The 27,882-nt window shown below is 46.8% G+C and overlaps 1 protein-coding gene across 12 annotated transcripts in view; it reads left to right on the forward strand.

The window, feature by feature from the left end:
* Positions 1 to 27,882, forward strand: part of Plekha7 (pleckstrin homology domain containing A7) — a 189,976-nt gene that overhangs the window by 44,326 nt on the left and 117,768 nt on the right. Inside the window, exon 1 of one of the 12 annotated variants that reach the window (XM_013117530.3) lies at positions 27,347 to 27,722. The exons of 10 other annotated variants lie outside the window; for them this stretch is intronic. In XM_013117530.3, coding sequence (XP_012972984.2) covers positions 27,643 to 27,722 — 80 coding nt within the window. In that variant the 5' untranslated portion in view covers positions 27,347 to 27,642. Of the gene's footprint in view, positions 1 to 27,346; positions 27,723 to 27,882 lie in introns of those variants that run through there. One more of the 12 variants, XM_013117533.3, reaches the window with a different exon arrangement.

Here is a 27,882-nt window from a genome sequence, read left to right on the forward strand (position 1 = left end):
GTAGCTCCTTGAGCTATGGGCTCCCTTTGTACCCTGCTCTCCTGAGTTTGTAGGTTGCACCTGCCTTTGCTGGTGATACTGGGCTCCATGTGACTGAACAGCTTTCCTAGAATCCCTCAGGGAATTCTTCCCTTGTCTTCTGACCGATTGTAGTACTCATTTCTTTCCTTTTGGGGTGCATGTCTCCCCACTCCAACCCCTCACCTTGAGGGTCTAGCTGGCCCTCACCTTCACTCCCATGGTGCCAGGCATTCAGATCTCAGGAAATAAGGATGGGGCATGGTGCCAGGCATTCAGATCTCAGGAAATAAGGATGGGGCATTTGGAACCTAGAGTGTTGGTAACTTCTTGACTCATTCCTATTTCCTGGGTGCCCGTGCTTTTTGCATTGGTGCCTGATGCTTGGAGGCAGTAGCAGGCTTCCTTAGGGCTGCTGGGTCTTGAGGCTGTGAGCTAGTGAAGGAGACAAGTCAGACCTGGTCAGAAGGAGACAGGTTTCAGACCTTCAGTGAAGGCACTTGAAAGGATGTGACTCCAGATAGAGGGAAGTCACGAGAACAGGAGGGCACGAGAGCAGATGTGGACGTGAGGGAGTGTAGGTTCTACCCTTTTGGGACCACGGAGGGGCCTTGTTACTACTGGTATTCTGGTCTTCGAGGGTTCTGGGGAGAGCAGCATGGAGGGAGCACCAAGAACCCACCAGCATCAGCTGGCTCTTTCCCTGTGTTTGGCCAGAGTGCCAGGCTCTACCCCACTACACCTGGGCATTCCCACCTCCCAGATAGGAGACCACAGTTGGCTCCATCCAGGAGCCAGGTTTGTGGGAGAGCTTGAGCCAGGAACCACAGGCTGATAAAGATGTTTTTTCATTCTGGGGGCGTTAATTAACACAGATTAGATTTCAGTTGAGTGGGCCTTTTGTTGCAGGAGCCTTTCTAATCAAGATGGTTGCAGTGCTTCTGTGGTTTCTCAGAGTCAATTCAGGTTCATTACCTTGGTCTGTTACTGCCCTGGGCATTCAGACCAGATGTTATTACTTATGGCCTTGTTAGGTCCAGTTTTTCAAACTTGGTTTACTCCTGGGTTGACATTGCCCTCAGATATCTATACCCAGAGAGGATGCTGGGCCTGGAATAAGGCAACTCAGGCATGTAGGCACACTGCTTGGCTGCGGGATTTCATTAAACATTTACAAACATGTTTTCTGCAAATTCCTGACATAATCTGGCACAAACAAGATGGGATTTGGACTCACTTCCTCTAGTCATGTTTATTAATAATTTCACCAGCTCCCACTGTGTGGAGAGAAAGTGGAAAGTAATCAGAAGTGGTATGGAGGATGGCAGACTGAAATCGTGAAAGGGGCCGGAGGCTGGTGGCTGGTGGCCTGTCGCCAAGAAGGAAGGGTAGAGCTGGCTGTCTGGGCTGGGACCCTGTCACCAAGCCTTAACTCATTAATTGCTGCTTGGGCCCCCACGCTATTTCTTTTTCAAGATTTCTCTGTGTTTATACCTGCAAAATTCTAGCAAGTTCAGAGAGGACAACAAGTTATCCATCATCCAACCACCCAAGATAATAAGAACCAAGATTTTGCATTTTTCCTTCTAGATCTGCCCCCAGGTGGCTAAAGTGGGATTAGAGTCTTTACATTTTCCATATAAACTCTTATAGAATAGTTATTTCTCTTTCTTATTATAGAATAATGCATATTTTAGTGAGGCATGATGGTGTACATTTATAATCTCAACACTTAGGAGGCTGGAGGATGGTTAGTTTGAGGCTAGCGTGCGCTACACAGCAAGACCTATGTCAACAAAACAAACAGAAAAGAAATAGTATGTGAGTATGGAAAACAGGGAGGAGAACAAGGAATAAAAAGTTATGCTGTGTCCCCTGGAACAAACCCTCTGCTCTAGTCACACACTCACAGATGAGCACAGTTTCTTCCTTTCCACTGGGCCAAGCCTGTCAGACACCCTTTTCCCTTCTCTTATTATAAAATGTCTGATAGATGTGTTAAGACGTGAAATTTTCTTCTGAGACATGAGCTTTAAAAAATAATTTGTTGGGGCTAGAGAGATGGCTCAGTGTTTAAGAGCACTTGATGCTCTTCCAAAGGATCCTTGTTAAGTTTCCAGTACATTCATGGCAGATCACACCAGTCCAGGTTACATTCCAGGAGATTCTACACCCTTTTCTGGCCTGTATATGCTGCACAGACATACATGCAGGGAAAACACCTAAATGACGATGACGACGACAATGATGATAATAATAAATTGAAAAAGTACTTGCCACCAAGCCTTCCCTGAGTTCAATCTTTAGGCCCCACATGGTGTAAGGAGAGAACTAACTTCTTTCTATAAGTTGTCCTCCTGTGTCACAGAACTATTAAGCTACACAAAGTAGGGATGCCTGCCTTCACATGTGCACTGTAGCATGCACATGCATGTACACACACACACACACACACACACACACACACACACACACACACACAAGCCAGGATTAAAGAAGCTGGGATTAAAGCGCTCAGAGAGGCAGGTGGATCTCTGTGAGTTTAAGGCCAGGGACTTTTAGACCAGTTGGGGCTAAATACATAGTGAGACCTTGTCTCAAAAACAACAGCAAACACTCTAGTAAATAACTAAAAATAGTCTATTGAGGTACTGGAGAGATAGCTTACTAATTAAGAATGCACAGTGCGCCGGGCGGTGGTGGCACACGCCTTTAATCCCAGTACTCCGGAGGCAGAGGCAGGCGGATCTCTGTGAGTTCGAGGCTGGGCTGGACCGACAGCCTCCCAAACAAAACAGAGAAACCCTGTCTCATAAAAACCAAAACAGAAAAAAGAAAAAAAAAGAAAAAAAAAAAGAATGCACAGTGCACTTGCAGAGGACCTGAGTTTAGTTCTTTGCACCCACATGGGCAGCTCACTACTGCCGGTCACTCTAGCTCTAGGAGATCTGATACCTTCTTCTGGCCTCTGGTACTGCATTAACATACACATACTCTCCTCCCTAATTCCACATGATTAAAATATTTCCAAAACCACCAGGTGGTGGTGGCATACACCCTTAATCCCAGTAGAGGTAGGTGGATCTTTGTGAGTTTAAGGCCAGCCTGGTCTACATATCCAGTTCTAGGACATGACCCCTGTAGCTCTCCAACACAATTTTGTTTAAGCTATGTATCCCATATACAATTTAGTTTAAAAATGATGGTTGCAAGCTCTTGTGCAAATGCATGTGTGCTTACTCTGTCTCTCCCTGTGTCTCATTCTGTTATTTATTTATTTATTACATATACAGTGTTCTGCCTACATACCAGAAGAGGGTACCAGATTGAATTGTAGATGGTTGTGAGCCACCATGTGGTTGCTGGGAATTGAACTCAGGACCCCTGGAAGAGCAGTCAGTGCTCTTAACCTCTGAGCCATCTCTCCAGCCCCTGTGTCTCATTCTTGCCCCCCCCAATCTCTAACCTTTCACTCCTTATTGTGATGTGGAAAGTCTTATCTCCTTTGTCAAAGCATTTCCTCTGTAAGGGTGACTAATGCTGGCTGGAACCAGGAAGGTGATAATGCCCACTTTACTACAGAAGGTAGCACTTACATCCCACTTCTAGTATTTTGGGAGTGGCTGGACTGTCTGTTGGCTCTTTGTGTTCTTTAAGTGCAACATAGCTTTGGTATAGACAGGTGACAGTGTATGTTCTAGAGACTGGCTGGACGGCACTGCTTCCTGTCTGTCACCTGGGTGAAGTTGAGGCTAGAGTTAGACTGGCTGTGATGTCCTGTGCACACAGATTGGGGATAGGGCTACAGCCAGGAGTGACTATGGATCTCCCATGAAAGCCAAGAGCGAAGCCTTTCTTTACCCTTTCCATTTCACAGACCTGGCTTATATGTAATTAAAACAGAGCCATCTCTGAACCTCACCGAGGCACTGTCCTGTGGGCCAATAGAGGGAGCCACTGAGGTAGCTGATGGGAGAGTGACGAACTGTAGGTCTGATGTTTGTTGTGTAACTTAATCAAGACATTCATTTCCTTTGGAAGTCCACATTATCAGTGGGTGCGAACTTGTCCTGGAGGATTGTAGTTCTGCAGAACTGCATGTTAGGCCATCACTGATATCTCTTCTCTACAAGTCTAGTACAATGCCTTGTGCAGGGTGAGCATCCTGTGTATGTGTGTGTGTGTGTGTGTGAGAGAGAGAGAGACAGAGAGAGAGAGAGAGAGAGAGAGAGAGAGAGAGAGAGAGAGAGAGAGAGAGAGAGAGAGCAGACAGACAGACAGACAGACAGACAGACAGACAGACAGACAGAAGATGTATGTGGTCAACACTTTCCTGTGACAAAGAGCAACCAAATTTCTGCAAGTGAAACCATTTCCTAAAATACCACTCTGCTTTTTTAGTGACTGTATAGTTCTTGGGACTCTCTATGCATCCAAGTGCTGGAGCCTGTTTCTATTGCTGTAGTAAAACACCATAACCTTATTTGGACTTAAGAGTTTTAGATGAATAAGAGTCCATCATGGCTGGAAACCATGGCAACCGGAGCAGGAAGTTGAGAGCTCACTATTTGAATCACAAGTAGGAAACAGAAGACTGGAAGTAGGCAAGGCTTTTTACTCTCAAATCCTACCCCCAGTGATATATTTCCTCCAGCAAGGTCATACCACCTCAGCCTCCCCAAATAGCACCACCAACTGGAGACCAAGTTTTCAAGTGTCTGAGATTACGGGGACATCCTCATTCAAACCACCATAACCCCTAAACATCTCTCCTATAATCGCACTGAAGAGTTCTTCATCTTACATAGCCAGGGACATCCCTTAGCCCTTCCTCCCTTTAACCATTCTGAAACTGTCTGAAATTATCTTTACTGTCCTCTCATTACCTGGCTCATGTTTGACATGGTCTGAAGCCTGAAACAATCAACTTCTCGCTGTCAGACTAGGGGTTTCTTTAAGCTTCATTGCTTCTGAGCTCAAGTGTTTTTTCCTGAATGCTGAAAGCAACTGACTTATTCAATTCAATCTCCAGCCAAACTGCTTCTGTAAGCCAGGCCCCGTGGTAGATGCTGAGAAATAAAAACAGGCAAACAAACAAATAGTCCTGGCTCCTCAAGATGGACCTGTGTTATGAAAAGTGTGAACAACCATAGGACAGCAGCGTCTCTGTGAAGATTTGTATAGAATGGGATGAGAGGGGCAGAGGGTGTCTCATGGGGGAAGGAAGAGGGAATGCCAAACAGGACAACCAGCAGCTGATTGGGCCCCAAGGGTGGTTAGAAAGGTGCCACAGGAAGGGTGGCAGAGGGATGCTCCTCCCGCCCTCCCTCCATCATCTCTCTCCTGGAAGCCTGCTGTAGCCACACCTCATGGGTCACTACGAGTTTAAGTTTTCCTTTTCGAAGGGTGCTGTCTTAGGGTTTTCATTGCTGTGAAGAGATACCATGACCACAGCAACTCTTACAAAGGAAATCATTAAATTGGGACTTACAATTTCAGAGGTTTAGTCCATTATCATGGCAGGTCGCATGCATGCAAACATGGTGTTGACAAAGGAGCTGAGAGTTCCACATCTTTTTTTTTTAAAGATTTATTTATTTATTTATTACATATACAGTATTCTGCCTACACACCAGAAGAAAGCACCAGATTGAGTTGTAGATGGTTGTAAGCCACCATGTGGTTGCTGAGAATTGAACTCAGGACCTCTGAAAGAGCAGTCAGTGCTCTTAACCTCTGAGCCATCTCTCCAGCCCCGAGTTCCACATCTTGATTCGCAGACAACAGAAGCAACTGTGTGCCACACTAGACATCGCTTGAGCATATGAGACCTCAAAGTCTGTCTCCACAGTGACATTCTTCTTCCGACAAGGCCACACCTCCCCATAGTGCCACTCCCCTTTACACTGCCTCACTCTCATGTGGCCCAGGGTGGCCTTAACTTACACAGATCCGTCTGCCGCTGTCTCCTGAGTGCTAGCCTGGTCTTCAGGCAAGCTTTATTCTATCATTAAGTATCACCATAGACCAGGCATTCTACTAGTCCCTCTTAACCTTCAGTGTTCTCTCTGTGTTTGTGTTAAAATGTGCTTTTTAGATGGCACAGCTCAGAACTTCGAGTCATACTCCCTGTTGGTATAGATGCTTCTGTGTGTGAGGGGACAATTTCTGAACCTTGTCCAAGACTCTCTGATTGAATCAGTTTTGTAATCAAGAACATCTTACTATTTTATAAACTCATCGCAGTCCTTAATTCAGCTTCCTAGAGCTGGATGGGAAAGGACACAGACTCATTTGCTCATTTTCCTGCAGAGTAAGCAGGACTTTTGTATATTTGCACAGGAAAGTAAAACTAGAACAACATGTTCCTTTACAGACAACTGGGTGAGTTTAATCCCATTAGCAATGAGTTTGTGTTGAGCCCTAAGTGAACTACTAGTTACCCACACATTAGCATTTAATCAGCCCAGTGTACTTGGTATGAACTTAGTCAGTGTAAGTTCTATTGATGCAAAAATACATGGAGCAAAGGATGATAGCTTCATATGAGGTGTGTGTGTGTGTGTGTGTGTGTGTGTGTGTGTGTGTGTGTGTGTGTGTGATATCCCAGGGCTAAGTTTTATTGTTTTAAATTTTTATTATTGTGTGTGTGCGTAATGTGTATACATGGGCAGAGCACACATGGAGGTCATAGGACAGCATTGGAGCTCCTTCTCTCATGTCCATTGCATATGTGTTCTAGAAACCTCAGGTTGTCAAGCTTCCACTGAAGGGCATGTCTGGTAGAGGCTGCTTCTTTATTCACCAAAGGTTAACTGATCACCTCACCTCTGCCGTGCAAATTGGGAGGCTGACTTGAGTAATAGGCTGCTTGGGTTCCTGTCCTCAGACCCTGCTCTAGCTGAGTGACCTAAGGTGTATGATCTAATGCTTCTAGGCTTTGCTGTCAAAACCATCATAACCCCTGTGAGGTGGGAAGGGTTAAAGAAGTGGTACAGAATTCCCAGCGTTGCATGTGGCAAACAGCAAGTGCTCAGGAGGTGTTATTTACAACAGTGAAGGGATACTGGGGATAGAAGCAGAATACTTTCCAGCTCTTTGGGAGCTGACAGTTGTGTGTGGGAGGCAGGCATAGAAGGGGTGATTTCTCTATGTGTGCTGAGTGCCAAGAAGGATTCACCAAGTGTTGTGAGAACGAAGGGGAGGCGGGGGTAAGTAGCTGGGGAAAAGCGAGCTGGTAAATAAATCTGATATATATGTATGAGCGTTTTTTGCTTGCATGTATGTATGTGCACTGCCTGCATGCATAGTGCCATGGAAGTCAAAAGAGGCGCTGGATCCCCTGCAACTGGAACTAAGGATGGCTGTGAACTGCCATGTGGGCTCTGGGAACCAAACCTAGATCTTCTGGAAGAGCAGAAAATGTTCTTAACCACAGAGACATCTCTCCATCCCTGGGGAAGGGGTATTTGATCTGGGTTTCAGGACCAGGGAGTTTAGGAAGGATTCGAGAGTAGAGGGAGAAGAGGGTTAGGAGAGGCATTGGCCTGGAGGTGGGAGGCCGAGGAATCTAAGGGTAAGGATGGCCGTGCGGGTATAAGGGCAGGTTATGTGTGAGGATAGGCATGCGCTGAAGGTGCTTGAGAGACTGCTGAAACCTCAGTGACACTTTAACACCTGATTGTGACGATGGGCCCTACGGACCATGCTTAGGGATCTGGACTATTCTACACAAGTATATGTTTCTCTTCCTTGTCTCCCTTCTTTCTTTGTATGTGTTCATGCGTGTGTACGTGTGCGTATGCAGGTGAATAAGGAACCAGAAGTTGACACTGGGTATCTTCTTCTCTACTTTGCACTCAATCTTGTTTGTTTATTTTTTAAGACTTATTTTATGTGTCTGGGTGTCTTGTCTGTATGTGTGTCTGTGTAGCTCGTGGGAACCTGGTGCCTTAAGAGGACAGAAGAAGGTCCTCTATGCTAGAGATTGAACCTGGGTCCTCCTCAAGAGCAGCAAGTGGTTTTGTTTTTTGTTTTTTGTTTTTTGTTTTTTTTTTTACGAGACAGGGTTTCTCTGTATTGTTTTGGAGGCTGTCGGTCCAGCCCGGCCTCGAACTCACAGAGATCCGCCTGCCTCTGCATCCCGAGTACTGGGATTAAAGGCGTGCGCCACCACCGCCCTGCGCAGCAAGTGGTTTTAACTGCAGAGCCAACTCTTTGGCCCCCTCCATCTTTTCTTTTCTTTCTTTCTTTTTCTTTTCTTTTTTTTTTTTTTTAGGCAGAGTTTTTCTGTATAGCTTTGGAGCCGATCTGTAGACCAGGCTGGTCTTGATGTCACATAGATCCATCTGCTTCTGTCTCCCAAGTGCTGGGATTAAAGGCATGTACCACCACTGCCTGGCCCCATCTTGTTTTTTGAAATAGTCTCTTACTGAACCTGGAGCTCACCAGTTCAGCTAGGCTGGCCTGCCAGCAAGTGCCAGGGAGTTGCCTGTTTCCATCTTCTCTGCACTGAATTATGCTTGCTCCCCACTTTCTACGTAAGTGTCAGGGACCAAACTCAGGTCCTCATTCTCGAAAGGCAACTATTTTACTAACTGAACTGTCTTCTCAGCTCCCAAGATGCCTGTCTATCCGTCCGTCTGTCCATCCGTCTGTCCATCCATCCATCCATTGTGTGTATTGTGTGAGGGCACACGCAAGTATCTAGGGAGATGGTTGGTGTGTGTGTGTGTGTGTGTGTGTGTGTGTGTGTGTGTGTGTGTGTGTGTAGGGATACATGTATATCATGGTACTTGTGTGGATGTTAGAATAGCTTTCAGGAATCAGTTCTCCTTCCACTGTGTAGGTCCTGGGGATCAAACTCAGGTTGTCAGGCTTGGTGGCGATTGCTTTTACCTGCAGAACCATCTTGCTTGCCCTTGACTTTTTGATGATAGTTTTTATCATGCACTTGTTGAAAATACAGTAGCTTTGTCCACTTGCCAGGTCTAGACTCTGTTCTTCCGTGCTCCCATGGATTACTGGTATAGCTACATCTTGGCCAGGATTACCTAGTCCTTTTACTTTTCACATAGTTCAGAGGTCTGCAGCCCCTCGGTTGGGGTAGGGTTTATTTAACTCGTAGGAAGCACAATGGCAACTTAGGAAGCACTTGTGACCCTGTCTCCTATGTGTGGCAGTGTGTGCTCTGCAGCCCACGCACAGCAAGTTGGGACCTGTCAGCAATGAGTTCTCTAATGTTGTTTTCTACAGAAACCTCATTCCGAAGCCTGGAGTCTCCACACTCCTGGCTTACCATTTCCAATAGCAGTGAGGGGGGCTTTGTGGGCAGGTTCCTGGCTTCCCTAAGCATCCAGATTCTGGGAGCCTCTGCAGAGGCCCTTAGAGTGTAAGTCCCTCAATACATCAGAACAGCTGCCACAAACAATTCACACCCTGTGCTTTCCAAACCCTCAATGCAACAACGTCCAGGGCTGAAGTTCTTTTAACCTTCACTTTAGGACCTGTATTATCCTACTGTATGAACAAGGTAAGGAGAGAAGCCTTCCTACATCAGGGGAGCTCAGAATGGGGGCTTTCCTCTTCTGGACTGGGTTGTCTGGAAGAAGGAACTGGAAGGAAGCCTCAACCTTAGGATGACTTGACATGCATGGCTACTGTTGGTGCAGCTTCCCAGATTGCTGTGGCCTGTCCTTTATTTAGTCCTTTGACCTCTAGCAGGATGGGACCACGGAAGCCTGCAGTCCTCTAGGAAGAGATGTGGCCACCACTGTGGGTTCTGCTGCCCCCATGAGGGCATGTTGAGAAGAGAGTGACTTCTACACTAAGAGAGGACAGAGGGGAAGGAGGTTGGTGTCAGGGTTCTTATCTGTCTACTTTGATCTAACTGGGGTTTCTCTGAGGCAAATTGCACTCCCCGAAAACAAAGTCAGCATCCCTAGGTACCTGAGTAAGTGGACAAAGCAGTAGCATCTACAAGGTCAAGATTGACAAGGAATCAACTTTCCCAGAACTCCTAATCCTGTTCTGGTCCCTATAGAGCCACAGTTCAACCTTCTGAGTCCATTCAAACTGCCCTTCAGTGTGGCTGGTGCTGCCCTTGGGTGCCAAGTCTCTTCCCAAATCTGCTGTCTCAACTGCCCCTCCCCCATGTCCTCTTATAGTCCTTCATGTCCAGAGAGTTCCAGACACCCATAGAGTAGGGCATTTAGCTTGCTCCATGCTCAGAAAAATGATGGAGCTTCAAATATGATGGAACCTCCATTTGCAAGGCTGATAATGTCTGACAGTCTAACCAGCCTCTCCCAGCAGGCATCTGCTAGGTTGCCCAATGGTAGCTGAGACAATATCAGAGTCACCTGGGAAATTCCCCCAAATCCATTCATCTGCCATCCATCTGATCTCTCCCTTCTTCCCTCTCCACTTAGACTCCAAGTTCTTGGGCATAGGGTACATGTATAGATTTGCCATTCTTTCTCTCTCTTTTTTTTTTCAAGATTTATTTTATTTATTATGTATGCAGTGTTCTGCCTGCCAGAAGAGGGCATCAGATCTCCTTATAGATGATTATGAGCCTCCATGTAGTTGCTGGGAACTGAACTCAGGACTTTTTTTTTTTTTTTAGATTTATTTATTTATTATGAATACAACATTCTGCCTCCGTGTATGCCTCCAGGCCAAAAGAGGGCACCAGGTCTCATTATGGATGGTTGTGAGCCACAATGTGGTTGCTGAGAATTGAACTCAGGACCTCTGGAAGAGCAGCCCCAGCTCTTAATCACTGAGCCATCTCTTCAGCCTTGAACTCAGGACCTCTTAACTTCTGAGTAATCTCTCCAGCCCCAAGATTTGCCATTCTTAAGGGTCTCTTGAGACTGTTGGGGAAAGCAGACAGTAGTCAGTTGTATGTGCTGTGATGGATTGGGGGGGGTGCACCTAGTGATTCTCAGTGTTAGAAGGAGTAATGATGATTTTTGTATTGTATTGTCTTATTTCACATTAAGTTTGATAGATCCATCGAAAAGTGTCAACTGGGTGACTGTGGTAGTACACTCCTTTAATCCTAGCATTTGGAAACAGAGTCCTCATTTTTGGGTGGGGTGGGGTAGAGGGACAACAGAGTCTTGATATGTAGACCAGGCTAGCCAGAAACTCCTTGTGTAGACTAGGCTGGTCTTCAATTCACAGAGATTTGTCTGCCTCTGCCTCCTCTGTGCTGGGATTAAAGTCCTGTTATGGCACCAAGCTAGAGTCAAAGGATCACGGATAAAAGTAGTATCTAAGAATACTTGTGGAAAGGAGTCAGCCTCAGCTAATACTGGCAATTGATTGTGGCGACTATTAATCAAAGGAGGAGACACTTTCTCCACCATCCTTGGAGGAGATACTGCATGCAGCTGTGTAGTAAAATGTCTTCAATGGTTTGCTCAGCGTGCATCCAGAGAGTTTTACAGTTCTGTCTGTATCACGCCTCTGCATGAGCAAAGGGTAATTTCACTTTAGTAAATGGAATCCTGGGTGGGAGGACTCCTAGGGGATAAGGCACATTGCATTTTAAGTGTTTTTTATTGTCTTTTATTGGCACGTACTCATTGTGCATAGTGATGGGTTTCATAAGGCATTTCATGCAAATACATCAGGTAGTCTGCCTTCCTGTCCTATTTCTTCTTGTAGACCAGTGGTTCTCAACCTGCCTAATGCTGTGGCCCTTTAATACAGTTCCTCATATTGTGGTGACCCCTCAACCATAAATTATTGTTACTACTTCATAAGTGTAATTTTGCTACTGTTATGAATTGTAATGTAAATATCTGATATGCAGGATATCTGTTATAGGATCCCCTCATGACCTACAGGTGGAGAACTGCTATTGTAGGCAGTTTTGCTTCTATTCGTGTCATATATGTAAATGATTTTGTGTCTATATAAAATCTAGAATTCACAAATTAGAGAAAACATGATATCTGTCCTTAATCTGACTTATTTCACCTTTTTGTTAGTTTTTGAGACAGAATAGATAATAAATATGTAACGCACACATATATATCCCAGGTTTTAGTCCAGAACTCATGATTTTCCTGTGTCAACCTATCAGGTTCTGGGAATTACTCTTCCCCCAAAAAGAGGTACTTGGGGCTGGAGAAAATGGTTTACCTGTTAGAGCACTGGCTGTTCTTAACCTGGGTTCAATTCTCAGCACCCACATGGCAGCTCACAACTGTGTAACTATAGCTCCAGGGGATCCAACACTTTCTTCTGGCCTCCAAAGGCACCAGGCACGAATGTGGTGCATACACATACACATAAAATAAAACAAGGAAATAATTTATTATTTGCAAGACAGTTTAATGTAGTCTCTTTCCAAACAGAGGCGGCACCAGAATCAGTTGGAAAATATCTTTAGAAACAGCTTCAGTGTGTCTCGTTAGGCTGGAGTGTTTGTTTAGAGACAGGATCTTCTGTAGCCAGGTTGACCTGGAGCTTAGGACCTCCCCTCCTAAGCTCTGGGATGACAGGCTTGTGCCACCTCCTCCAGTTTATCAGTATGTATTTTAAACGTCGTAGGTAATTTTGCTTTTGTGGCTGCTTGGGGTCCCTGGACTCTGAGCTGCTGGTGCTCCGGGGTGATCTGGTCACTGGCACTTGCTGTTTTAAGAGTCATGTAGGGGTCATTGGGTGTGGGTATCTAATGAGAACTGGTGTGCAAGCACCTCCTCCCTGTGGCCCCCGAACATGAGGGGGTTCCCATTTCTGCTTGGTATAAAACCCATCTTCCCAGTCTTGCTCCTGCCCCAGAACTTAATCAGAACTTTTATCTTTTAAGCCTGCAGTTGACCCGACAGGATTTAATGTTGTAAAATAAGGAGTTTGGCTCAGCAGCAAATTCTTGATGTTCAAAAATCCCCTGACTCTGGGCTTTGAGAATGTGGCTCAGTTGGCAGAGTGCTTGCTTGGTCTGCATGAGAACAAGCCCACACCTATAGTCCTAATACTCAGGGAGTGGGGGTGGGAGAATCAGAAGTTCAAGCCAGCCTGGGCTACAAGAGACCCTACCTTTGAAGAAAACAGAAAGGAGAGGGGAGGGGCCTGGAGACATGGCTCAGCAATTAAGAGTATTTATTGCTTATGCTCTTGCAGAGGACAAAGGACTGTTTCCCAGCATCCTCATTGGGTGGCTCACAACCACCTGTAACTACAGCTTCAAGGGATTCCATGCCCACCTCTTGCTTTTGGGGACCTTTGTTCACGATCACACACAGACACACAAACACACAGACACACAAATACACAGACACACACACACACACACACACACACACACGGAGAGAGAGAAAAATAGAGAGAGGCATGCACATACACATAAGTAAATATAAGTAAATAATATAATAAATCTTAAAAGCAAAAGGCATTCTATTACCGTGAGCTACATTTCCCCCATGTCCAGTGGAGGGAGGCACTATATATGTTTTTAACAATCAGACTTGAAAGCTTCAGATCTGTGCTGTCCAAAAAGTCACCACTAGCCTCTGGGTGGCCATGATAACTAGCATTCTACTGGTCTGGATTGAGATGTGCTATTAATTTGAACTAGCACCCTAGACTTCAAAGACTCAATACTGAAAAAAATAAAATGAAATAAGGAATTGAAGTTGTATCCTGATCATGTGTGGAAAATGGTAATGTTTTTAATTTATTGGATCAAGTAAAGTACATTAAAACTAATTTCATTTTTATGTTGAAAATGTGGCTCCTTGCAAATCGATGACAGGTTTCTCTGTGTAGCAGCCCTGGCTGTCCTGGAACTCGCTCTGTCGCTCTGTAGACCAGACTGGCCTTTAGCTCACAGAGATCTCTGTCTGCCTCTGTGTCCCAAGTGCTGGGATTAAAGGTATGCCCCACCATGACTGGTGACTGATAGGGTTTGCTGTCCCCCTGGTGCTCCTGAGTATGTTTTGGTTTCAGGCTCATGGTTTCTAGGACTGCTTTGGAAAGGCAGGTTTTTAATTTGAGGCAGGCATCCAGAGCAGCTATTCTGAGTCATTCAACTTGACGTTGACTGTCTGCTGTGCTATCATCACTGGCCCTTTCTTTGAAGTAGGAATGTTATGAAGTCTGATTTAAAGGGTAGCTAGTAGTTCCTACAGTTTTACAGGACTTTAAGAGTCTCCTAACTCTCTGGGAGGGACAGGAAGAAAATCGCCTAAGTGGAGAAATTGCTTTGCTCAGACTGAATGAAGGTTTATTGCAGTGCTGTAGAGCCTTTTCAGAATTTGTTTTTTCTTCATGTGTGAGCATTTTCCTACATGTATAAGTGTGTGCATATGTTCATGCCCAGTGCCCTCAGAGGTCAGAAAAAGGTGCAAAACATCTGGAGACTGGAATTACAGCCAGTTGCGAGCTACCTGTGAGTGCTGTAAACCTGGGGCTTCTGTCGGAGCAGTCGCTGATCTTGTCTGAAGACCTCTCCTCAGGCTCCAGGCTCATTTTAAAACTGTGACTTGGGGTAAACTGCTGTGATTTTCTGATGCCCCCTTTCTGAGGTCTCGCTAGCATTCGGTCGCCCTCTTTCCTTGTTTTCGGATTACAATGGGAACGCCACCTGAACACTCCCCCAGCAGCACGAGAAGAGTCCATTCAGTGCTTACATGGCAGCTGTGCAGTGGGTACCACCATCCTGTCTTCCTGCCAGGTGCACCAGCACTCAGAGCATCCTCCTCCAAAGTGGCCACCTGTTATGCGCTCTAGGCAGGGTGGGAAGAAGAGAAAAATTAACAGGATTCCAGAAGTATAGAAATTGTTGCAGTAGAAGCTAGGCCCTACCATTAGATGTTTATTTGTCCCTAAATGAGTCCTGTAGAGCCGGGCGTTGGTATTGTACCCATTTAATCCCAGCACTCAGGAAGCAGAGACAGGTGGATCTCTGTGAGTTTGAGGCCAGCCTGGTCTACAGAGCAAGTGCCAGGACAGACTCCAAAGCTACACAGAGAAACCCTGTCTCGGAAAAAAAAAACAAAAAAACAAACAAAAAAACCCAGAGTCCTGTAGCCTCAGTTCTTCCTCTTGAGATCTGGCAAAAAGTGGATCAGTTCTGATAATCAATGACGTAGTCTAAACCCTGGAGTTTGAATTTTAATTCACCCATGTGACTTTGGGAAAGCCACTTAGGCACTGTGCCTCTATTTTCTTATCTGTAGAATGGGGATAAGGAGGGTTAATTGATCTCATATATGATTTTGTTGTTCTTTGTTTTTGTTTTGTTTTGTTGAGGAGACAGAGTCTCTGCATAGCCTAGGCTATCCTGGAACTTGCTCTGTAGACCAGGCTAGCCTCAAACTCACAGAGATCTGCATGTCTCTCCTCTCAAGCACTGGGATTAAAGGCTTGTGCCACCACATCTGACTTGTTTTTGTTTTTGAGACTGGATCTCATGTAGCCCAGGCTGGCCTCTACCTCCCTCTCTAGCCAAGGATGATCTTGAACTGATTCATATGCTTCTCTGCCTTTTAAATGCTACGTTTATAGGTATGGGCCACCATGCCTGATTTGTGTGGTACTTGGCCTTGAACCTAGGGCCTCCAACATGGCGGACAAGCACAGAGCCACATCTAGCCCCTGATGAGTACATGTAAGGAGTAAAATCCTAGCGGGCAGAGAGCCCCTGTAAACACAGGGTTCATCAGCGACTGCAGTATATCACATGTCCTCTTCAAAAGCTGCCCTCAGCACAGCAGCGAGCAAAGCTTCTGAGTCCATTAGCAGCGGATCTCAACCCTTCGGGGTCACATACTCTGCATATCAGATTATTTACATGGCGATCCATAACAGTCGAGAAATTACAGCTATGGAGTAACAACGAAACGATGTTATGGTTGGGGTCACCACAGCATGAGGGACTGTATTAAAGGGTCACAGCATTAGGAAGGCTGAAAATCACTGAGAGGGGGGGTAGGGTGGGGTGGGGTGGGGGTCCTTCCACAGAGGAACGTAGGTACTCCTTTCAGCCTTTGACCAGGGTGGCTTTGCTATATATTAGGCTTTGATATGAGCTTTTGGTGTTGTTGTTAGATTATACTGTTAAACAGAACAGAATAGAAGCCTGTTTCTTTTTTTTTTTAATTGAGTGTAGCTTTTGTGCATATGTGTGTGTGTGTGTGTGTGAGTTTGCCTGTGTGTGTTTGTGTGTGTGCACGTGGCTGAGTGTCTTCCTTGTTGCTCTCTGCCTTATTCTGTCCCCTCAACCCTAGACAGGTTTCTCTGTGTATCCCTGAAGTCTTGGAGACTGTCCTGGCATTTGCTCTGTGGACCAGGCTGACCTCAGACTCACAAAGATCCGACTGCCTCTGCCTCCTGAGTGCTGGGATTAAAGGTGTGAGCTGCTGTAGGCTCCAGTTGTGGCTCATGCTATCTTAACGATGATAATTATCTTAATTTTAAACACGATCATGTCAGGCAGCTTATTTGCTTGTGAAAGAGCATTTGCAGATACAAACCCTCTGACAGCCAGCAGGGGGCAGGAGAGAGGGAATTCTTCTGTCTGACGCTCCCCTCCCCTCCTGTATGCCCCACACTCTGGTGAAAGAACCTGGTCTTGTAACAGGGGCCAGCAGGGTGACTGCTCAGCTCCACAGAGGAAAGCGCTAAGCTCTGGGGCTTTATGTAGGAGACAGACCCCCACACACCATTTTCCTGGTGGCTGCCCCCAGTTCTTCCTGTCCAGCCTCGTTTGTATTCTCCTGGTTTCTTCTTCTCCTGCCTTGTCTGGGCCACAGCAAATCTGGGTGCTAGTGTAGTGCAGCTGTCTTTACTGCTCACCACAGTCAGGACCTCTGCCTCTACCGGGGCGGTTCCTTCACCGCTCTGGCCTCCTAAGGCAGAGCCTGTCCTTTGTTCTTTGCTCTGTGTGACCCCATGTGAGTGTAAGTCCTTGGTGAGTGATTCTGGTCCTGTGTTCCCAGAAAATCAAGAGGACACACTCCCACTTGCCCAGAGAGCTTCACCTGTGTCTCTCAGCTCACTTCACCCCCCAGTGTCCTTCATAGAGTGTGTGTGTGTGTGTGTGTGTGTGTGTGTCTGTGTGTGTGCGCGTGCCTGCAGGCGGCCCTGTCCTGGGGTGGGCACGCTGTGCACATCGCACTGGTTGTCACAGGTTGGGGGACAGAGGCGCAGAGGAGGGAGCCAGCTTGCTGAAGTTCTTGTCACTGATTGGAGCTGCTCCGAGGCTTGTCTGGCTGTAGCCTGCTCTTTCTGAACCTGGGTCCCTGCTTCTTATCTCAGGGCTGTCACAGGAGTTCAGCCCGAGTTTTCCACGGCTGCTCCGACAGCTGCTTCCTTCCAGCCCCTCTCCAGTCTGGGAAGAAGAAAGCCCACGCTCAGAGCTGGCAGAGTCCTCAGAACTCATCCTCCCTGGTCTCTCTGCACATGGCGTATGTGTTTATTGCTCTTGTCACACTGTCTCCTGAAGTGCAGGCACATTAAAGATGGATATTATTTTCATAAAAGCCACTGGGGAGAAAGGGAAAGGAAAGACAGGGTTTGGGTATCTGAAGGAATAATTGGATTTATCCAGTAATTGTGCCAAGAAGTGCATTGGATGGTGCTTTTGGGTCTGGGTTTGTCAGGCATGTGTTTTTAATTACTTTGTCTCTGTTGTCATTATTTTAATAGAGACCTAATTTTGAGAATGGGGTTCATTATTTAATTAAACATTATTCAGCAGGGTTGGCAAATGAGTCGCTTTTTTGCTCAATGCTGCCACCTAGTGTGTACTGCACAAATTGTCAGTCTTCAAAAAACCAGGCAATAAAACACATTTCAAGTTACATCAAGTGTCAATTAATGCTTCTACAAGGATGCCAGAACTCAGGACAAACATTAACATCTGTCATCACTGTGTGTTAAAGGAGTGCCAAGACACTGATTCCGGTGACTTCTAGTGATTTACAAATGCCAGGAAAATCTACCCTTTTCCTTTACTCCCTGGAGAATGAGCCTCGTCACAAACACATGTGGCCTGCACATGGGATTGGAATAATTGCTGCCTTTGGGTTTGTTAGAGACGGTGAGTCCCTGAGGAAGGGCTCTAGTGGTGTTTGTATATAAGACAAGGTGTTTGGTTCTATCTTTGGCCTGCTAGGCTCAGGAAGAGTTTTGGCTCGAGACAGTATTGAGAAAATGTCATAATTTTTATGTCTGCAAAGTTGTGCTGCCAGGCTGCTGTTTGCTTCATGCTTGCCAGCCTGTGTCTGCGCTCTGAAAGACACTTGGGAAGAGCAGCAGGCTCCAGGAGAGGGCGGGCAGAGCCCAGATTCACCCGAGAGTAGATTCAGATTGAGTCTGTGCTTGCTTCCCTGCAGTGACTTTGGCAGGTCTCATTGGAGGATGAAGTAGTCGGTGTGGAATCTGTGACCTTGAGTGAATGGCACCAACCACAAATTCACCATACAGGTGTTCGTGAATGTTCACCCTCTTCCCGCTGGATTGCTGTTGAGGCAGTTAAGGAGAGGGAAGAAATAAGAACGGAGATGCTAAATAGAAACTGATCCTTTTTGTTGGTTGGTTGGTTGTTTTGAGACAGTCTCCCCGTGTAGACCAGGCTAGCCTCCAGTTTGCACACATCTGAACAGATCCGACTGCTTCCGCCTCCCAAGTGCTGGGACTAAAGGTGTCTACCTCCACACCCTGTCCCAGACTTTTTTTTTCCTTTTCAAACATAAAGAGATCAAAGTATTAGACTCTCTTACCTGCTAATTAGGGTATTTCCTCTTTCTAATCTTTAATTACTCTCTGCATAAACAGTCTTTATTGATGAAATGGCTCTGACAGTATGACATCCGGGACTGTGGCAACCAAACACTCTTTGTTCATTCATTTCTTCATCCTGTCCCACTGTGGATTCTAAGCAACTTGTGGGAAGGGACAAGAATGACTTCTCTCTCACACACACACACACACACACACACACACACACACACACACACACACACGAATGTATGTCTGCCTAGGAGATGAAGCCCTGGGTGGGATCAGGAGGGTACGGGAATAGTACCTTAGGCTGAAGCATGCACGGTTCTGGAAGACTGTGAAAACATGGCTGCCTGATGTGCCAGCCAGCCCAGCTGGATCTCAGAATGCTTCCCAACCTCCAGCACACACTCTTCCTGAGAGCCCTGGAGGTGTCAAGACAAAATTGTTTTATCAGGCCTGGTGCTGTGACCTGGGTGGTGTCAGGCATTTGGAAGGGGCCATTGTGGGGAGCTTATTTTAAGAAACTTTTTGTTGTCATGACACTCAGGCCTTGCAAGTGGCTTCAAGCCTCTCACTGTGGTGGGCTGCAATGATAAGGGGACCAAAACAGGGAGTGTTGATGTGGAAGGGATGCTGGGTGATAGCCTCGTGCCCTAGGGCCATGGTGAACTGTTGCCTTCTGGAGGTCATCCGGAAGCATGCTGCTGCCCAGGCTCCTGGGAAGCTGGCTCAGAGCATGGAGCTGAGAAGGAGATCTTGCTGGGTCACGAAGGGTAGGCTAGGCAGGTGCTGGGAGGCCTTGTCACAGGTCCACAGCTCATCTTCCCACTGTTGCCCAGCTCCTGCGACCACTCACCGCCTCCCTGATTCCCCCACTCCCACATCCACTGGAGAGGTCCAGCTCATATAGATTCGAACTCACCTTTGCCCCCACCCCCTTTGTCTCAGGACATAAAACTGGCCTCCATTTCTCAGCCAGAAGCCTGGAAGTAGCCTTGGCTCCAGCTTCAGGCTGCTGGGCCTCTCCCACTGCACACTGCAGGGCCCTCCTCGCCTCTTCCTGCTTTCCCACACTGTTGTCCCTGGCACTGCACTAGGCTGCCCTCGAAGACTGAGAGGGATGGTTAGTTTCCTCATTTCACTATGCCTTGGGTTTGTTGTCTGTAAAATCAGGGCAGCAATAGGGCTCATACCAAAATACTTTCAGGAGGATTAAAGTCCTTTGCGTAAACAGGATTCTTAGTGCAGCCCAGAGCACACAGCTAAGCACTGAATAAATAGTGGGTTCTTACTTGTTGCCATTGATTTCCAGGCCACTCTCTGTAAGAAGGAACTTTGACCTTGTCTCTTATAGCCAGCCCATCCCCTGGTTTGTAAGAGAATTGAATTCCCACAAGGAATTACATGGCCATAAGTACCTTCCACTAATGTGCCTCTCCCACCAGATTCCCCTGCACGTGTATTTCCTTTCCACAGATACCCTTAGTTTCTTCCCACCTCTTTTCATTGCTTGGACCAATCTTCTTTAGAGCTTGGCTCAAGTCCCACATCTTAGGCCTTTGCTGATGCTCACCTGACCCCACATATTGGCTGCTTTCTATATAGTCTTGACCTGCCCCTCTCTGTGCTGTCACTATCTTATCCCTGGTGCTTTCTGGGCCTTCCTTGGAGAAGCCCTAATTAGTCCTTACTAATGACTGAATAATGACACCACCACTTCTTTTTCCAGATTTTATTTTATTATTTTGTGTGCATGAGTGTTTTGCCTATACATGTGTGTTTGTGCCTGGTGCCTGAGGAGGTGGTGAGTCTCCATGTAGGGAACTGAGCTTGGGTCCTTTGCAAAAATAAGTATTCTTAATGGAGCCAATTCTCCAGCCCTTGTGTCCCATATACTTACTCAGTTCTGTTATCCAATCCTTATTACCCTACAGCAGGGGTAGCAATTAAATTTTTGTCCTTGGTGTTGTATTTTTGAGACAGGGTTTCTTTGTAGCTTTGGAGGCTGTCCTGTAACTGGCTTAGTAGACCAGGCTGGCCTGGAACTCACAGAGATCCATCTGCCTCTGCCTCCTGTGTACTGGGATTAAAGGCATGCACCACCACCACCCGACTATTTAAATCTTGTTTTAGAGTTGAAGAAATGACAGTGTAAGAAGGAAAAACAGCTGATACCAGGTCACCCAACTGTGAACAGAATGACCCTAGGTTTTACTCAGGTCCAAGCCTGTGGACTTTTTAGATAACAGCTACAATGAGATGAGAGCGGTTTTTTTCTTTTCCTGGCTATGGGTGCTGGCTGAGACCGTCGCCTTTAAAAAGTGAATAAATAGTCTTCCATTCCACTGCTTTTGAGCACCCATCATGCTGTAGTCGTGTTGTGTGGGGTGAGAGTTCATACGAGGTACCCATGAGATTCTGTTTAGCTTTGATTATGAATTGATCGAAGACTGTCTGGGTGATCACGTGTGTTAAGCTAATTTTTTTAAGCTTAGAAAGTTGGACTCTAGACTTCAAGCTGCCAAATCTGGTGTGGGAATGGGGCGGAGGTGGCCTACTGTAGACTTCAGGTGGGAATAGAGCTAAGTGCTAGGGAACACATGCACAAGGCCTGGATTTGAACCGGTCACCACCACATAAACACAAATACACAGAACAAGTGCTCGCTTCTGGGCTCACTCTAAACTATTTTAGAGTCTCTGGGAATAAGTCCCTGGTCCTATATTTTTAACCCAAGTTATTCCAGTCAAAGTGAAAGGGATGCTCACTGACAATGAGTGTTCCCTAGCTGACTGGATGCTATGTGTCTTTTTTTCTTCCGTTTGAAATATGTATGTGTAATATGTCTGTGTATGTTTGTCTCCTGTGCGTGCGTGCGTGCGTGCGTGCGTGCGTGCGTGTGTGTGTGTGTGTGTGTGTGTGTGTGTGATGTGAGTACCTATGGAGCCACCCAGCATGGGTGCTGGGAACCAACCTTGAGTCTCCTGCAAGAGCAGTAAGTGCTCTTAAGCACTGCAACATCCCCCAGCGCCCTTAATTGTTATTTGCCAGAACTCTCTTTGGGTGGCATTTGGTCTCTGATGGAGCAGGGCCCACATCTCGTGCATGCTCCTTGCTCACTTGTTCTGAGTCTTCTCTGTCTGTCCTGGAGTCAGCTCTCTGGCCCACCTGAAGCTACTTTCAAAATTCAGGGTTGGTTTGTGTTTAAATGCAGGGTCTCTTTGTATTGCAGCCCAGGCTGGCCTGGAGCAGCTCCTGATTGCCCTGCCTCTCCTCCCAGCATGCCTGGATCACAGGCTTCAGATCACCAGCCTGATGTTGAGTTTGTTTTTGTTAACTTCCTTCCCAGAAACGGCTGTAGACTAATCAGAGTTCCCAGCATTAATGGCTCTGCTTTCCTCCCTTCTGTTCTCTCTCTAAACAAAGGCTTCATGTTTTAATAGGCACAATAACAGTAAAATTAGCTTGATTAGGCTCCAGGTGAATTTAAAATGTAACCTAATGGCATCTCTGCTTGGCTTGGAAGCCACTCGTTTTATTTTGCGCACAGGATGTGAGTGTCACAGTGACTCGGGCATGAAAGGATGATTGAATTAAAGTGGCCATCTTTAGGTCCTGCCTCATGGTTTTTAGCCTATTAAATCTGAGAAACATGAACCCACAGCTTGGAGCCCAGACCACCTGCCTTCTGCGCTTGATGTGTTATACCACAAGTGTTAGTTCGCACAGTCACCCTCCACAGCTACTTGCTCCTCTGGGAACCTTCCCGGTCCTTGGAGAGCTCAGAATGGGAGGTATGGCCGGTGAGGTGGCCTAGCAGGCCAAGATACTCACTGCCAAGTCTGACAGCTGGACCCCACACGGTGACGGGAGAGAGCCCATTCGGGCCGTTGTCCTCTGGCTTTCTCATGCACATCATGGCACATATGCCCTTCTCTCAAATAAATAAGTGTCAATTTATTTATTTAATGGTTGAGACAGGGTTTCTCTGTGTGACCCTGGCTGTTCTGGAACTAGCGCAGTAGACCAGGCTGACCTTGAACTCACAGAGATCTGCCTGCCTCTTTTCTCCTGAGTGCTGGGATTAAAGGTGTGCACCACCACCACGACCACCACCACCACTAGGCAGTCTTTTTTTTTTTTTTCTTTAAGCGTACTTTTTTTTTAAAAAGAGCAATAATTGGCCGGGTGGTGGTGGCGCACGCCTTTAATCCCAGCACTCGGGAGGCAGAGGCAGGCAGATCTCTGTGAGTTCGAGGTCGGGCTGGACCGATAGCCTCCAAAACAATACAAAGAAACCCTGTCTCGTAAAAACAACAACAACAAAAAAAGCGCAATAATTATAACCGGGCACCTTTTGCTGAGAACCCACAGCTAGCAGCTCCCTTCGTTCCCTGAAAGTCCCCACGTGTGCTTTATCAAGTAACAAAGCCCCATGTTGGGGTGTTAGCTACTCTAAGTGCTTTTTAGTTCCCCCTATAAGGGAGCCCCCACCACGAGTGACCCATCTAGTGAGAGGGAGTTGAGGGGCAGAGTGTCTGCCCACTTACCAACTGAACCTAATTTAATGTGGGACTTGCTGACTAGTCTTTATCTGTGTGCTTGGTGGCCCCCAAAGGCCTTGGAAAAGCAGGGGTTTTCTTTTTTTCTTTGTATCAAGGGTGTAGGCTTTATGTTCCCTGAGCTCACTAGGAACCTGGAATATCACACCTAGTATTTGAATAATATAATAATTAGAGTACAATGGTAGCATTTGGAAGCAGGCACAGAACCCTTAACCCCTGGGCATGGTTGATTCAGCTTGGAACCTCTACTAAGTTTCTGGGTATTGTTATAAGAACAGTCCAGGAGGTAAATGTAAAAATAATTTTCCTGCCAGTTTTTTTTTTCTGTGTGGTATCCTAGCAACGATGGAATGGCTGTCCTTGGGCATGGGGGCAACGGCTGGGACAGTGTCAGTACTCACCAAAAGGAAGGATGTGAAGGGCACAGTCAGAGCTGGCCTTTTAAAAACCAATGCAGGGACTGGAGAGATCACTTGGTGGCTAAGAGCACTCGCTGGACCTCACCCTGCAGCCCATGCTGATCTTGAACTAGCAATCCTCCTGCCTCCCAAGCATTGTGATTACAGTCAGGCACCACCCACACCTGTATTTGTAAAGGTTTCCTAAATTAGTTATTTTTAACCAGCATTTTATGATCTCTTCATTGAAGTACTACATGTTTATTGTCAGACAATTCAGCCATAACAGAAAATCTCAAGAAGATAAAAACCCACATGGTTCTGACAGTTACATATTGGCTTTCAGCATTTGGTTGTCTGCTCTACTGAACCACACACTGATTAGGTTCCAGAGTTGGAGTGCAAGGTTAAAAAAAATCATAAACTCAGACATACCCCATCCCAGCATAGACAGTAATTTGTGCACACTGAAGTTTAAATACATGTGAGTTGGAAGAATAACTGATAAATCTCCACAAGAAGGCTGGGGCAAATGATTCCCCCTTTAAGACAGGATCCAATCCCCAGTGGCAAGTGTGTGCGGGTGAAGAATTGAGCTGTATTCCTGTTTGCCTGGAAGGTTTGTTCCATTCTGCTTTAATATTAGGGTTTTACAGCTCTAATATGGGCTAATAGATTTACTTGTGAGGATCTTGTGCCATAGCAGCAATATGTTTGCTGCAGGGCATGGGTGAAGTCAGTTATTAAGAAAAACGAGCACCAGGCAACTCCATGGAAAGTGCTTTCCACCCCCACCCCCAATCCCTGCACCCCTGCACCCCTGTCAGTCAACACATGCACACAGTCAGAATCACTTGTCTTAGAATCTTTTGTTTATCCTGCAGTGAATATTATATGTATATTTCACTGTGTAGACCAGGCTGGCCTCAGGCTCACAGAGCTCCGCCTGCCTCTGCTTCCAGGGTGCTGGGATTAGAGGTGTGTACTACTATACCTAGCCCAAAGTATATCATTTTTATTTTATTTTTTAAAGATTTATTTATTACATATACAGTGTTTTGTCTGTATGTATGCCTGCACACCAGAAGACTGCACCAGATCTCATTGTGGGTGGTTGTGAGCTATCATGTGGTTGCTGGAAACCAGACTCAGGACCTCTGGAAGAGCAGCCAGTGCTTTTAACTGCTGAGCCTTCTCTCTAGCCCCTTAAACGTGGACATATTTTACTGTAAGGCTGTACCATACTGTATTAGCTAGTCTCTTATGTGTTTAGGTCATTGTAATAATGTACTGATATGCAAATGGTGACGCCAGTGAGTGCATTTTGTGGATAAATCCTTAACTGTGGAGCTGCTGGCTCACAGAAGCTGAGTGGTTTTAAGGCTTTTATTTTGTATTGCCAAATTGTCCCCAGGAACATCCTACAACGGGTCTATTTCCCTTCACTAAACTAGAAATTATTCAAAAGAATCTTCCACAGCATTCCTGTTCTTTATATCTGGATGGCCCAGGGTTTCTGTTTATTTTTGGCCAATTTGTCTGGGTAAAGATTTTTTTAAGTGAGGCTAGAGATAAGTGAATGCTGGTTGCTGGCTTCTTGTGGAAGGGTGAGCTTGCTATCCATCTTTGTAAAACTGTCCTTGGTAGACATTTAAAGACAGTATGGTAATACTTAAAGGACACATACAGTTTTAACAAGTGTACTTGGTATGATTTTAAGGTTTCTTTTTCTTTTTAGATTTACTTTGAATTTTTTATGTGTATAGGTATTTTATGTGCATGTACATATACTACAGGCGTGCCTGATGCCCCAGGAGGCTGAAAGAGGGCATTGGGTCTCCTGGAATCAGTTGAAGGCAGGCCAGGGTTTAGAACTTGAACCCATGCCCTATGGGGAAGTAGTTGGTACGCTCTCCACCCCTACCCCCTAGGAAAGTATTTTTCTGTATAGTCCTGGCTGTCCTGGCACTCACTTTGGCCTCGAACTCAGAGATCCACCTGGCCTTGCTTCCTGAGTGACTTGGTGCTCTTAACCATTGTTCCAGCCTCAATTCTTTATTCTTATTTTTGTATTTGTGTGTGAGTGTGTGCGTTTGTGTTCATGTTTGCACGTGTGTGGACACATGTCCACATGCATATGGAGGCTGGAGGTTGTCTTTCGTGACTGTTCTCCCCCTCATGTATTGAGGCACCTTATATATAACCTCACTGAAGTGGGAGGTTACTGACTCAGCTAGTCTAGATAGCCAGCTTGCCTCCAGAACCTCTTCTTCACTTCCCCAGCCCTGGGATTATAGGCAGGCCACGGCACCCACCCAGCATCACATACGTGCTGGGGATTGGAACTTAGTTCTCACTGAACCAGACCTTCAGTATGATTTGTGATTTGGAAAATAGTTCACTGTCTTGTATCACAGAGGTGATGGAATGAAAATGGCAGTTGTATGGTTATCCAAAGGAGATAGGAGTTAAACAAATCTCTAACCCATCCCTGCACTGAGACCAGAGAGCAAAGGTGTTTCTGAAGGACAACGTAGGACAGTGATGGCACTGGCACTGGAGCCGGGTGTGAAGGTTCCCAACCCTGCTCAGGGTTAGGCTGTTTTCCAGGGCTGGTGGGCTGTCCACACACCCTCTGTTTTCCAGGGCTGGTGGGCTGTCCACACACCCTCTGTTTTCCAGGGCTGGTGGGCTGTCCACACACCCTCTGTTTTCCAGGGCTGGTGGGCTGTCCACACACCCTCTGTTTTCCAGGGCTGGTGGGCTGTCCACACACCCCCTGGACAGAAGTTGATTCTCAGGCATGGAGAGCCCCTTCTGCCCAGTCTTCTCCACCTGTTGACGGGAGTGCAAGTAAACCTTAATTACCAGTGTGCTTCAAGCCGCTGCAGCTGGGGTCTCTTCGTCAGGAAAGACTTTCTTGATTGCTGAGTTAGTTCGGGGTCCCTTGCCTAGCGGCCTGTGTGCCCCTCTACTTTTATGACCACTATAACCAGTTTGTTCTGCATTTACACTCTCATCCTGACTAGACTATCTGGGCTGTGAGTGCAGGAACTTTATCCTCTATGTGTAGCTACAGACACATTCTAAGCCTTATTTTCATTTGAATATTTAGATGCTAATGAATGAATTAGAAGTGTGTGTGGGTTGCTGGGCGTTTCTATTTCCGACTGCCTGCAGAAGCAGAAGAGAAGTCCCTTATTACCAAGGGCATTGAGAGAAGAAAAACACAGTTGGCACTGCCAAAGCCAGTGGGTATGGTCTACTTCTCTGGTGTCTGTCAGTGGACCCCTAGGGTATGGGGGTCAGCAGCCACATTCAACCAAGCATTCTTTACTGGCTTACCAGAATCAGCTGGGTAATCCCCGAGGGGTTGGTTGTTAAAGTGGAGCTTCCAGAAATATTGTGCAAAGGAAGAATTCAAGGTCAGGGCTCTCAGAGGGTTTTTGGCGGCGCGTGGACTCTTACCACCTAACCTACAGCCTGGTTCTCACAGTTGATGGGTGCTTGCTGCAAGGGCTTGGCAGGGCTATTGGTGGCTGGCTGGGCGCCAGAGCGCCGCAGTGGTGAGGCCGTAGGTCCTGCCCTCCCCGCGCGCTTGCCTCGCTCCCCTCCTCCATCTCAGCCTCCTCCAGCTTGCAGCATCCTCTGCAAGGAAAGGAATGTGCCAGCCTGGGACGCGCCGTCCTGGCCGCGCGGCTGCACCTAGGGCGCACTCTGGACTGCCGGGGGCTGGCGTCTGGCGCTGCGCGGCGCGCTTGGGTCGGTGCTGATGTCAAGTGGGTGTGGGCTCTTCGTAAAGGCCCCGGCGAGGACGAGGAGGGCGCACAATGTGCTGTGGGCGTTTGGAGGCCCAGCCACATTCCATGGCCCAAAGCTGTTGACCGGTGGCCCACCGGGGCCGGAGCGGGCACATGGAGCCTTGGCGCTGCCCGCCCCGGGATGCACGCCCCGCCGCCCTGGAGTGCTGGGGAGAGCCGCTGGCAGCCTGCAGGTGTGTGCATACGAACTTTCTCGGGCAGGACGCGGGGATCGTGGGCTGCGGTCTGGTGCTTTGTATCTGGGCGCGGTGGGTTAGGAGAGAATTCAGCGGGCCCCTATATTCTTTCCTCTTGGGAAGGGCGCGCCGGTAGCTGCCCAGCAGGGTTAAGAAT

The sequence above is a fragment of the Mesocricetus auratus genome, unplaced genomic scaffold, assembly GCF_017639785.1.
Source record: "Mesocricetus auratus isolate SY011 unplaced genomic scaffold, BCM_Maur_2.0 Super-Scaffold_4256, whole genome shotgun sequence".
Lineage (NCBI taxonomy): Eukaryota > Metazoa > Chordata > Mammalia > Rodentia > Cricetidae > Mesocricetus > Mesocricetus auratus.